General features: G+C 42.1%; 2 protein-coding genes across 2 annotated transcripts; both read right to left on the bottom strand.

The window, feature by feature from the left end:
• Window positions 1–349: 349 nt before the first annotated feature.
• LOC117341798 lies at window positions 350–1,810 on the bottom strand. The gene has a single exon (XM_033903660.1). It carries the CDS (start codon window positions 1,808–1,810, stop codon window positions 350–352), a length of 1,461 nt encoding a protein of 486 aa, XP_033759551.1.
• Window positions 617–4,068, bottom strand: LOC117342930. The gene is made up of 2 exons (XM_033905231.1): window positions 2,435–4,068; window positions 617–725 (listed from the first exon to the last, which is right to left on the bottom strand). Exon 1 carries the CDS (start codon window positions 3,855–3,857, stop codon window positions 2,454–2,456), a length of 1,404 nt encoding a protein of 467 aa, XP_033761122.1. The 5' UTR covers window positions 3,858–4,068; the 3' UTR covers window positions 617–725; window positions 2,435–2,453.
• Window positions 4,069–12,433: the final 8,365 nt, after the last annotated feature.

The raw sequence follows: 12,433 nt of genomic DNA, 5'->3' as shown, positions 1-12,433 counted from the left end.
AAGTCTGTAATATGTAAATTGTGAATAGACTGTCCACGTTGCCCTGTTACTAATGCCAGTAGTGTGACCACTTTACAAGACAATTGTAATAATGTTAAATCATTACCTAACTGTTTCAAATATCTAAGCACAATGGAAACATCCCAAGTAGTAGAATATTTGGGCAATGCAGGTCTATTACAAAAAACACCTTTCATAAAACGCTTAATCAAGGGGTGATTCCCCAATCCAACATCACTCGTAGTGGTATTAACAGATGTAAATGAACAGATAGCAGATTTTGCTGTATTCAACGCACTATAACCAAGTCCTGATTGGAATAACATGTTCAAAAATTCTAATATTTGAGTCACAGTTGGTTTAAGTGGATCATTTTGTCTCTGTAAGCAAAACTGCATCCATTTTTTGAAATAACACCCATACTGTTTCTTCGTTGAGTCTTTCCAGGAATCGATGACCAGACTGGCAACCTGTGATGAAATTCCTCCACTAATGAGTTGTTCCCTGATAAGAGAAATACCCCCAATCTCATTTTCTGGAGAGGGTGTTGTCTGTCCGGAAAAGCTGGATGAACCAGAGAATTGTTGACATGTGGAAGAAGATAACAGTTCCCTGTTATTCGTGACAATAATCCCGGGAACCACGGCTGTGTTGTCCAAATGGGTGCCACCATAACTGCTGTTGCTTGATCCTCCACCAACTTCTGCAGCACTCTGTCTATCACACTAAACGGAGGAAAGAGATATATAATTCCATGTTCATTAGACCATTTCATAGAAAATGCATCTACTGCCAAGGCCTGAGGATCTGGGAGATAAGAAACATACACAGGAATCTGAATGTTTATGCGAGAGGCAAACATATCAATACTCAAATTGTCCCCATATTTTGACGCGATACATTGAAACAGACTCGGTCTAAGTTGCCACTCTAAATCTGAGTTCATTTTCCTAGATAACCTGTCAGCTTCCACGTTATCAACCCCCGGTATATGAGAGGCTGAAATCCAGATATTTCTCTCAACACACCAAAACCATATTTTCCTTGCTAAATTGTTCAGACCTTCACATTTTCCACCCATATTCGAAATATATGATATAGCCACCATATTATCCATAAAGAAACGCACATGTCCATCAGTCATATCCGCACAAAAACTCTTCAAGGATAACCAAGCAGCTTTAAGTTCAAGGAAGTTAATGTGATTTCTCTGTTCTCCATAGGACCACAAACCACTTGTATACAAGTCAGAATCTGTCACCACTGCACCCCACCCATAGTCTGAGCTGTCAGTAGTAATAATAAAAGTCGGATCTTCCCTAGTAACTGGGTTGAAACTTGAAGAAATGTTATCAATCCACCAATCCAATTCCCACAACACGTCTGTAGTCAGTGTCATAACACTATCATAATTTCCATGGTGCGCTTTAAGTTCCGTATCTTTTAATCTCTCTAATGCTTTAACATGTAATGGTCCATATTGAACACCTGGTTCACAGGCAACTAACTTTCCGACTAGCTGTGCCCATTCTCGAATAGTTAATGTCTGTCTATTTCTAACCCTCAAACACAGCTTAGCTATATCGGTTGCTTTATCTTCTGTCAGGTGTACGATCATATGCACCGAATTGAGAACAAACCCTAAGAATGAAATCTGTTGTGTAGGCACCAAAACCGATTTCTTGGGATGCACTGTAAATCCCAACTGATCAAATAATGTAATTGTGTCTATGATATTATTTTCACAGTCTTCAAAAGTGTTGGATTGCAATAAACTGTCATCAATATAAGCCACATTAGCATGTCCCATTTTCCTAAGAGTAGAATACACAGGTTTCATTAACTTAGTGAAAATCCTAGGCGCTGATGCTAGTCCATTAGGCAGACATGTAAATTGATATAAATTGCCATCCCATTCAAACCTAAGAAATCGTCTGTCTGATTCACACACATTCACAGAGTAGTAAGCATCCTTAAGATCTACTGAAGCATACCAACAGTTTTTTGTCATTAGATTGATTGCGGATCTTAAAATTTCCATTTTAAAATGATGATACTCCACAAAATTATTCAACTTGCTCAGATTCAGTATTACTCTGTAAGACCCATCTCTCTTAGGTCTAAGAAAAATATTAGACATAAAACCTGTCTGTCTGTCCCAGCTATGTACCGGTTCAACAATATTTTTGTCCATAAATTTCTCAAGTTGTTCAGACATAATAAGTTTTTCACAATCAGAAAACAAGATTTGGCGTGGTATAATCTTTTGACATGGTGGGGTAGTGAAAACTATGGAGTATCCGAATACTAATTTCAGAATCCATTCATCCGATGTAATGTCAAGCCAATTTCTATGAAATTGTTGTATCTTTCCACCAACAAAATTATCTGGGACATTACAACACTTTAATAGGATAAAGTCATGATCACTTACATGCTTTTCCTTGAAAGGGTTACCTCGGGGACTTCCCTCGAGGCCTCGTTTTCCCCAAAAAATGATATGGCCTGCCACGATTCTGTTGATGTTGATGAGCTTGGTGGTTTCCAGCTGTAGTATGCCGAGGTCCATGGTAGTGTCCATAATTCCCTCGACTAGAATGTTGGTACTGAAAATGTTGCCCTTGACGACTGGGCTGTTGATACCCCGATGGCTTAGTTGGGTAAGGTGCAGTCCTATCGCTAGGCTGTTTCCTGGTCTTTCCCATTTTCTTCCCCACTTTTGCTTCCTCCAGTTTTTTTATCTGTGTATCCAAATCATCACCGAACAGCTGATCTGTGATAGGATTGTCCGTGTTGCACAAATCTTTAAACTCCTTGTTGAGTTCTGACTTCAACATGAAGCGTCTCTTAAGTGAGACATCGGTGAAAGCCACCTGAAGGCTAATAAAACTATCATTAGCTAAAGTCAAAGCCGACATAAGGTCTTTCTTCAGGAGAACCCCTTGGTCCTTACTGGCATTGTACAGAAGGTCCGTCAATTTTAGTAGCGGGTACATTCCCATACACAGCATTTGCTGTGTGGTTTGCCACTTAACATCCGTATCTTTCGTGGATTTTCTCAGTGTCTTCCAGATACCTTTATTCACTCTTGGCACTTGGAGTTTACAATTATTAGGCCTGGAATGTTTGTTAGAAATGTCTTTCCGTTTTTGCTCACTCACTTTAACTCCAACAGAATTATTAACTATCCCGGCAAGCTTAGATGAAATGTCCGGGCCAGTATTCTTATCTCCCGCGAAAAACATTTCTAAGCTATCTATCCCATCGTCCGATGGAGACATATCTTCTGTACGCGTATCGTCACACATCAATTCATGTAATGCTTCGGGAAATCCTTGTGTCATTGGGTCATGATCCTGATCACTGTCATTAGCATCTTCCCCTTCTTCCTCTGACGATGCATCGTTCACTGTAGGCCTAGCAGATTGAAGAGGAGTCTGTTGCATATTATCTATCATTTCCCTCATCTTTTTCATCTCCTCAGCCTGTTGTTGCACCATTAGTTGGTTATTTATTAACAACTGCGAAAAATCCGGGCCGGAAGTAAACAAAGGCCCGGACTCTCGTGGACTGTCTCGTGAGGCGTGACTTGCGCTACTTGCGCGATTTGCATAATATATGCTAGACGGTGAAGGTGGAGCTCCGCCCACATCTCTGTCACTATTCCCCGTAATGGCGGAGTCCACATCTGGCAGCGTAACGTTACCGATAACTACTTCAGACATCGGTGGGGCGTAAACGTCATGGTCCAATGGTAATATGTTCTTATATATGGGTGTAACCCGAACGGCCGTCGACACCTCGGTCGATCGTACTGGCGTTTTAGAACCTGCCCCTTCTCTGGGTACAGACGCCATCTTGGATTCGTGACCCAGTGACGTACAAAACGCCCCGGTCAATGACCCGAAAAAGTCAAGAGTTCGAAGTTGAGAATTAAAACCAAAACTACGAAACTTGTCCCAGGAGTTCAACCAACTGTCTGGCTAGAATTTTTCCCCGTCCCGATGTATTAGCAACTCGTAAAACCATGTAACAGTAGTAAGCACAAAAGACGTCTATCTAAACCAAGTGAAACTCTAGTACTGAACCACGTGACCTCTACGTCATCTAAAGAAATCCCTAAGCATGTTGATTTGAGAAAAATATAACCAAACGGTAGCACCTGAAAGTCAGTCGTTAGTAGGTAGCACACGGTCCGTGGGACTAGTGGTCAGTGCCTAGGGCTGTAATTAGAAATGACGTTATGGGGTGTAGATACGCCCATATTTCGGGTAAAGGTCATGATTGGTCAATTGACCACATCGTCAATTCATACATATTAATTAACCCTTAGGGGATATAAAAAGACTTGCGCGTTTTGCATAAGAAGTTCTCCAGCAGCTTTCAGTCTAAACGGACTTAGTGCCGTTTGGATGTACATATTTTAGGATGTGAGGACTTAGTTTTGTTTAAATGTGTGTGAACTGTTAAGTGTGAATGCACCGGCGATAGTGTGGAAGATGGATGAAACTTCATTGGATTGTATTGTACCTTCGGGATTTACCTGTGGATTAATAAATATAAGTAAACTTTATATCCAGTGTTGAATTATGTTTATCACACCACAACCATCCCAAAAAGAACTTTCACGTCCCGTGTTCATGGAGAGCGGACGTTACATTAGAATATAAATGTATATATTGTACTCGCGTAATTTTTCTTAAAATCTGTTTATATTGTTCTACAACTAAACAATATGGAACAATAAACAGTTCAGGAAACTATGATTGACCATACATATGCTGATTTTGCATAAAAGGCCACGGCGGTCAGTGTTCATTATTATGCATTGCGATGATTTTTGTACTGAATATTGATAAAAACATCCCGCATATTATTGTTGTGTGGTATCTGGGTTCTTTTACAGAAAAATACCAAAGCCGTATCTGGAGTCATTTGGGTAATTTATTTTCCCTGTAACAATTTAAAACACACATGAGACAATATACAAAACGAACTCTCCTAATAATACATTTACATATGGACAATTCACATTGTAGCGTACGATACTTTAAAAAAAACTGTAAAGTGATGAAACAATCATTTCACGATATGAAGACTAGAAAACTATATGAATATGGTTTACATAATACCCGTACATCATTACTCCGACACATAATATCAGTGTTAAAGAACTCTCCGTAAAGAAAAGATTATCTTGGCCAAATAACCACACCCATAATTACATATGAGAAAGTTATGGTATTCCCAATAAATATAAAATAAGGAACATTAATATTTACCAGCATAAATATTAAGTTTAGCAATTACTCAGTAAATAAATAACTTACCCTGTATGTGGTACCGGGGATTTACTTAAGCCATCGGTGATGTAACCCACCTCTCTCTCTACATATTATATGTACAAATGTATACATCGATGTTACCTCTACGAGAAGATAAGAAGTGAATAGAAAAGAAAGAATCGAGAAGCGAAGAAAACATTAACGCGGGAAATGTTACGCAATGCGACAGGTGTCAGAGGTCAGTCTGTCACTGGTCAAACAGGTATACAATAACTTTCACACTTAACGTCACACTCGCATACATTTCAATCAAAGTGAAAGTAACTCACGAGACTTGGCGACGGCGATCGCGGATGCGGATTACGGATTTAAATCAGCGACAACATTATATGCAAAGTAATACTAATTAGACCCAATACATTTCAACTGAATCTTATGAATATAAAGAATAAAATAAACCAATAAATCTTACAGGGTGCCACACACACACACCTGTATAAAAATATGTTGCCCCCAACAGTATGCGGGTTGCTACCGACGTACCTATGAGAAAACGTTTATTTAATCTCAACATACATATGCACCTTGGCGTTAACAGATATTTTAACACTAATACAAGAAATTGTATCTTAAATTACTGTAAAATAATATTATGATACCATATTAATTTCTATTTAAAAACAAATCTAGTAAGCAAACATATATGTACAATAAATCACTGGAATAAGAAATTAGTTCTCCATCACTATATTGATGATTGCGGTCAAAATCGTTTCACTACCTGACGCAAACAAGCCATCCTGGAAAAGTGATCTTAAATACTCTGCTTTCACCTTCCAAGAATTAGCCACCAGATCCGTTGCCATGACGAAGTCCCCAAATCTGTCCGGCTTCCGTCTTCTCCTACCGGATCGCCGTACTTCCGTCCAGGGGGTATCCACGTCCTGTACCTCCTCAACAACCGGGTGTTCCTCCTCCTTGGACTCTGTGTCCTCAGTATGAGTTTCCTCGGTGTCTTCCCCCATGGTCGACTCATGGTTCGATGGAGCGTCGGGCGGATCCTGTAACTGAGGTACCGACACCCACAATCCCCCTTCTCCCTCACTGTCATCACTGGTCTCAGTGTCCAACCTGTTGTCCACAGATGAGCTCCGTGGAGGTGGAGACTGAGTCATGATCCGCGGCTTGAGTGTTGGTCTTGGCTTTGGTTTGGGTGGTGTTCTTGTTTCGTCTCTTTCTTTCGGCAACGGGTCAAGATGCCCAATAGGCAGGAATAGGTTCCGGTGTAGCGTCCTCTTCATAACCTCGCCGTTTTCCTTCCTGACCACAAACACTGGCATGGTTGAGTCCGGCTGGTCGAGGATCACATACACATCCTCCTCCCATCGGTCGGCTAACTTGTGCTTCCCGTCGAAGGCAACTATCCTCACTAGTACTCTGTCTCCTACAGACGCACAAGCTCCCCTTACCCGTTTATCATATCCAGTCCGTTGTTTTTCCTGAGAATTTGTTGCTTTTAACAGTGCCGTGTTGTACGCCTCTTGTAGTCTCCTCCTGAGATCTGCTACGTACTTGGTGCTAGTAATGACTTTGGGCACATCCTGATCTTGTCCGATGTTGAATGCTAATTTACTGGTAACCTCGGTTCACGACCGTACCTTAAGTAGAATGAAGAAAACCCAGTGCTGTCATTCCTTGTAGCATTGTACGCGTGCACTAATGTCGCGACATGAGCTTTCCAGTCCAGCTTTTGAGCATGTTCCAATGTTCCTAGCATGCTTAAGAGCGTCCTGTTGAACCTTTCACATTGGCCATTTCCTTGAGGATGATATGGGGTGGTCTTGGATTGCTGTATTCCGATCAGCCCATACAACTCTTTCATAAGGTTGCTCTGGAAATTTGCTTCCTGGTCGGTGTGAATCCTTTTGGGTATTCCGTAGTGAACGATGAAATTATTCAACAACGCATCAGCTGTCGTCTTAGACGTCTGGTTCTTGGTAGGAATGGCTACAGCATACCGTGTAAAATGATCAGTGATCACTAAGATGTTCTGTATGTTTCCTTTCGAAGGCTCCAGTGTCAGGTAGTCCATGCATACTATCTCCAAGGGTTGCGAAGTAGATATGGAAACTAACATAACTGACTTAAGCTCGTTGAAAGCAACCTGGTGTTCCGTAGTCCAGACTTACTTACTCCCTCCCGTCAGTTCATGTAACGGGACAGCAATGCCTGCAAAGTTCTGCACATATTCCCTGTGGTAGTTTGTGAAGCCAAGGAAAGATTCAACCTCCTTCTTGTTAGTTGGCACAGACCACTCCTCTAATGTTTTGAGTTTGCTGGGATTAAGGGATACTCCCTCAATACTTTACTTCTGAACAGATGACATTTCCTCGGTTTTAGTTTCAGGTTGTAATGCAGTAGTCGCGAAAAAAAACTCCGTTAGGTTACTCAGATGAAAATGAAAGGTCGCACCAAGAACTATAATGTCGTCCAGGTACGCTAGGTATTCTTTCCAACTAAGGTCACACAGAACAAGTTGGACAACGCGACTGAATGTAGCAGGGCTATTACATAAACCGAACGGTAATCGACGGTGTTCAAATAACCCATACTTAGTAACGAAGGCAGTCTTAGGTCTATCCCGTTCGTCGACTTCAACTTGCCAATACCCGGCAGCCATGTCCAAAGTACTCATAAACCGATTACATTCAAGCGCATCCAAACAGCTCTCGATTTTCGGAAGAGGAAAGGCGTCTTTCACAGTCACCTTATTAAGCGCTCTGTAGTCAATACAGTACCGCAAGTTGCCATCCTTCTTCCTGACTAAGACTGGTGGCGCTGCCCACTCAGAGGAACTGGGTTGGATAACCACCCTCTGCAACATTTGTCTGAGGTGTTCCTCCTCCTCTTCCTCGAACACTAACGGAGTCCTCCTCATTCTCTGCCGGACTGGCGTAGCATCCCTTGTGTCAATACGATGTTTTATGTCCCAAGCAAATAACCCGAGGTCGAGGTCACTCTTAGCAAAAACATCACTGAATCGGACTAGCAGCTTGATTACCTGAACAGCCTGGTATGAACTTAGGTCCGCTGTAGCCCGCTTACAAAGATCTACTAAATGCTCGGGGACCTCGTCCATCGCTTCCTCTATACTCTGGCCTTCGTCGGAGATCGTAATATGCCTAATTTCTAATGCTTCCTCCTCCGTAAAGATACTGTCCACTTCCCACCCCTTGCTTTTTCTTCAGCGAGATAAACTTTTTCGTAGGAGACAGCAATAGCATACCATGATTCACTGACCTAAGAAGACTAGCCGGCGAAAGCAACCCTTTCATGCTCTTAGAGGGATGGAGAACCATGTGACCTTCTATGGGAGCCCCCTTAGCAGTAATGGGTACAAACTTAGCAGTCTCCGAAGGCAAGACCACTTTCTTCTTTACAGTCAGGGCAAATATTCGAGCCTCCTTCCCTGAATTATCACCGATACATTTGGCCTGGAAGACTTGGTTATCTAGAGATATTGTATAAGTGGACAAATCGATGTACGCCTTGTGCTTTTCAAGAAAATCAATGCCAATGATAACTGCATCCCCAATATCCGCTACCACGAAATCGGCCTTGGTGTTAATAGACCCTATTCCGACATTTATGTCATTTACAACTCTGGCTGGAAGTCTGGAATGTTTCCCTACTCCTCTCAGCCATATTTGCCGTGCAGGTACTCCGCTAAAGCATATGGTGTTAAAACACTCGTTGCTTATAATAGACACCTGGGCTGCAGTGTCTATAACCGCATTAACAACCGTATTGCCAATCTTAATTGGTAGATAGAGTTTTTGCCAATATATTTTGTCCCTGATCACGGAGAGTTACCTCCTGCACTCGAAAATCCAATGATGGCCAATCTGTGTTGCTCGCCTGTACACTTCGGGTTGAGGGGTGGCCTATTGTCTCAACCCTTTGGCGTTAAATCACCCGATGTTCTCCCTGGTGACGGAGACCTTGACCTTTGAGGAGACATCGGTCGTTCACCTCGCCCTTTTGGCTGTTTACACTCCCTCGTGAAGTGTCCCAGTCCTCCACAGTTATAGCATGGCCCATTTCTAACAGGTGATGTGGCTGCGGTCCCAGCGTCGCCTCTGGTAGGTGACCGAGAACGAGCCCCCCATTGGACTGCTTGGGACATCCTCTGGATTTCCAGTTTCATACCCGCCACTTCATTCAACAGCTTCTGTACCTGAACTTCGAACCTATCAGTCTTTGCAATGGACCTGACAGATGGCGATTCATGAATGCTCGAGTCAAAATTATCATCAGCGAATGACACCCGCTTGACCTCCGATTTCTGTTTTGTCCCTAATATTACTCTCTGGTTAGTCACCGCGCTTTTAACCATCATTAGAGCATCATCTAATGTGACTGGGGATTTGTCCATTACTGTCAAGGCAGCACGTTTTTCAAGCAACCCCCTGAGGAATGCATCAACGGCCATCATCTGGACCAAGTCCTCTGATGAATTAGGTAAACCGTCAGTGGCTAGCTCTTGGGTCCGTTCAGCGAACTCCTCTAATTCCTCATCGGGACTTTCAATACTTATGTGTGTACTTTGCGTTGTGTTCATATACGAGACAGATGACAAAGGTCGTCCGTACTGTTCGATGTTTATTTTGAATCTGATCTACGCATGACGTCATATACTTCATGACGTCATAGACAAGTACATACAACGAAAACATATCATAGAATGTTGCAGATAAAACGTATAATAATTCATGACAGGGACTCTGATTGAGGTCTTGCAGCTTCCTCCGAACAATGTGAGGTAAATCTTTTTTACCAAACCTCTGTTCCATTTTCTGACATAGTAGTTTAAAATTTGTCTTGACAGAAACAGGCCGAGAGCTATAGAATTTTAAAGCGTTGTCACGAAGGCTCTCAATAAAGCGATCGATCCTCTGTTGATTTCCCCAACCATGCCTATTGGCGATGTGGTTGAATTGGAGAGAGTAAGGGGCCCACTCGGACTTGCAATCATATGTTGGCACTATAACACGATAGTAAGATGTAGATGTGCATGCCACATTTTTTTTCTTCAAAATTATGGTTGCTATGGCAACTGATAACTATAAACAGGTTTTCTGATAAGAACCATAACTTTAAGTTTGTCCCGACAACTCCTCCTAAACCGAAGGGCCGATTTCAATGAAACTTCACACAAATATAGAGGACAATGTGTAGATGTGCATGCCACTTTTTTCAAAATTATGGTTGCTATGGCAACTGGTCACTATTTAACGGGGTTATCTTAGTTAGCCTCTAATTAACAGTTCCAATTCACCATTGACTCGTGCAGATTGCAGGGGTATTAGTCAGCCATCCTGGCGACAGTTCTAGTTAATTATGCCTACACCACTACCAGCATCTTGTTCCTCGCCCCCCGTTTTACCATAAACCCCATTGGGTGCCATTCTGTCTACCCTATCCAACATCTGCTGGACAGTACCATGTTTATCCCCACATTCTCTCAATCGCTGTTGTTCTTGATCTCTCTTAGAGATGAGCTTATCTTTCTCTACTAGCTGATTTCGTAAATAATCTAATTGTTCCCTATGCTCCTGTAGGGACAGCGAGAACCTTTCCTCCATTGAATAGAGTGCAGCAGCCAAGCTTTCCGTTCGTCCTTGGCCGTCTGACCGTGGTTTTGTCCCTTTCCCAATTACATCCTTCCCCTCCTTTAGCAATGGGTCCCAGATTGTGTTTGGCACACCTTCCAACATTTTCAGGTCCTCGAGCGTAAGTCCCCCCAGACTTTCACGTGCAGCCAGAATAATTTTTGCCCCTGCCTCACCAATTCCTTTTAATTGAGTGAGATCCTCAATATTAGCTGTATTGATATCTATATACGTAGAGTACTATATATATATATATATATATATATAGGACAATGGAACTATGAGAGTAGCGGGAGTGATAGTAATAACGAAAATCCCAAACGACCTTGAAATGTTCGTTAAATTCGCGTCAATATATCAGAAAATCCCGGCGACCAAATTAAATACTTGCTGACACAAATGTTGTAAACGTAAGTTATCGATAACCTAACCCTACCTATGGGTACAATGGTCTACAAAGGCGACAGTGAGCGGAGCTGTAAAAACCCGTGTGTTCACTGACGCGCTAAACTGTAGACTGCCTAAAAATAGAGCTCTCGCTAGCGTCACTCACTTGCCGAGTTGTCTCGCATTTCATATATAAATAAACAAACTTACGTCACACTTCTTTACTTAAATTTATTAATGCCTTATCTCCACCACATGCCATTTCACATACATACAACCATAATATTGGACATATAACCATCAAATAAACCTTAACTATGAAAAAACACTTTTGGCAAAGACACTATATCCGGTTTACGACAGCTGATGTCGTAAACCGGACAATGTCGTAACATTGTCGTAATCGTGTGACTTGATCATTTAAGGACCGCGACCATGAAAATATAAGTTCTTCGTTTCTGACCAGTCAGAGCGAATCTTTGTCAAGACAATTGACACAGGGAAATCCAGACAGACTTCAACTCCGTAACCTACTACAAGGATCTAAAGCAAATTTTGGGCGTATCTCATCATTTTTGTCGGGAAACCATGCGGCCAACATACAACAGTCGTTGGACGAATTGCTTCAGCTAGTTGAAAGGACAATATCCTCGCACGCAGTAGCATCTTCTGCGGACAATCCTGATCACCACGACTGAGACGGTACGTTTCAAATAAATTTTCCATGTGGTAGTTTGAAGAAATACATATTCTTTACAAAGAATATTTGCAGTTCATGGGCAAATTATAGTTCTGCCTGCAGGTAGGGCGAAAGAATTGTACCTGCTGCCCCCATTGCATGATCGTAAGAGGCGACTAAATTTGGGATCTAATCTTTTTCTCTTCTTTCTGAACAACTTTCTTCTTCCTAATGTCTCCCTTGACAATTCCTCACTTTTTGCCTTTAGTTGAGCGTTCGCCCCTGTGAGGAAGGCTTTGTGTTCTGTCCCCTAGCCGAGACATACCAGAGTCTTTAAAAATGGTAGTTGCTACTCCTGCTTAGCGCTCAGCATATTTGGAGCGGGACGACTGGTTCGCCCGTTGTCAGTA

Source organism: Pecten maximus, chromosome 14 (assembly GCF_902652985.1).
Source record: "Pecten maximus chromosome 14, xPecMax1.1, whole genome shotgun sequence".
Classification (NCBI taxonomy): Eukaryota; Metazoa; Mollusca; class Bivalvia; order Pectinida; family Pectinidae; genus Pecten; species Pecten maximus.
Note: the sequence above shows the minus strand (reverse complement) of the source record. Positions and strands in the feature narration are given on the sequence as shown.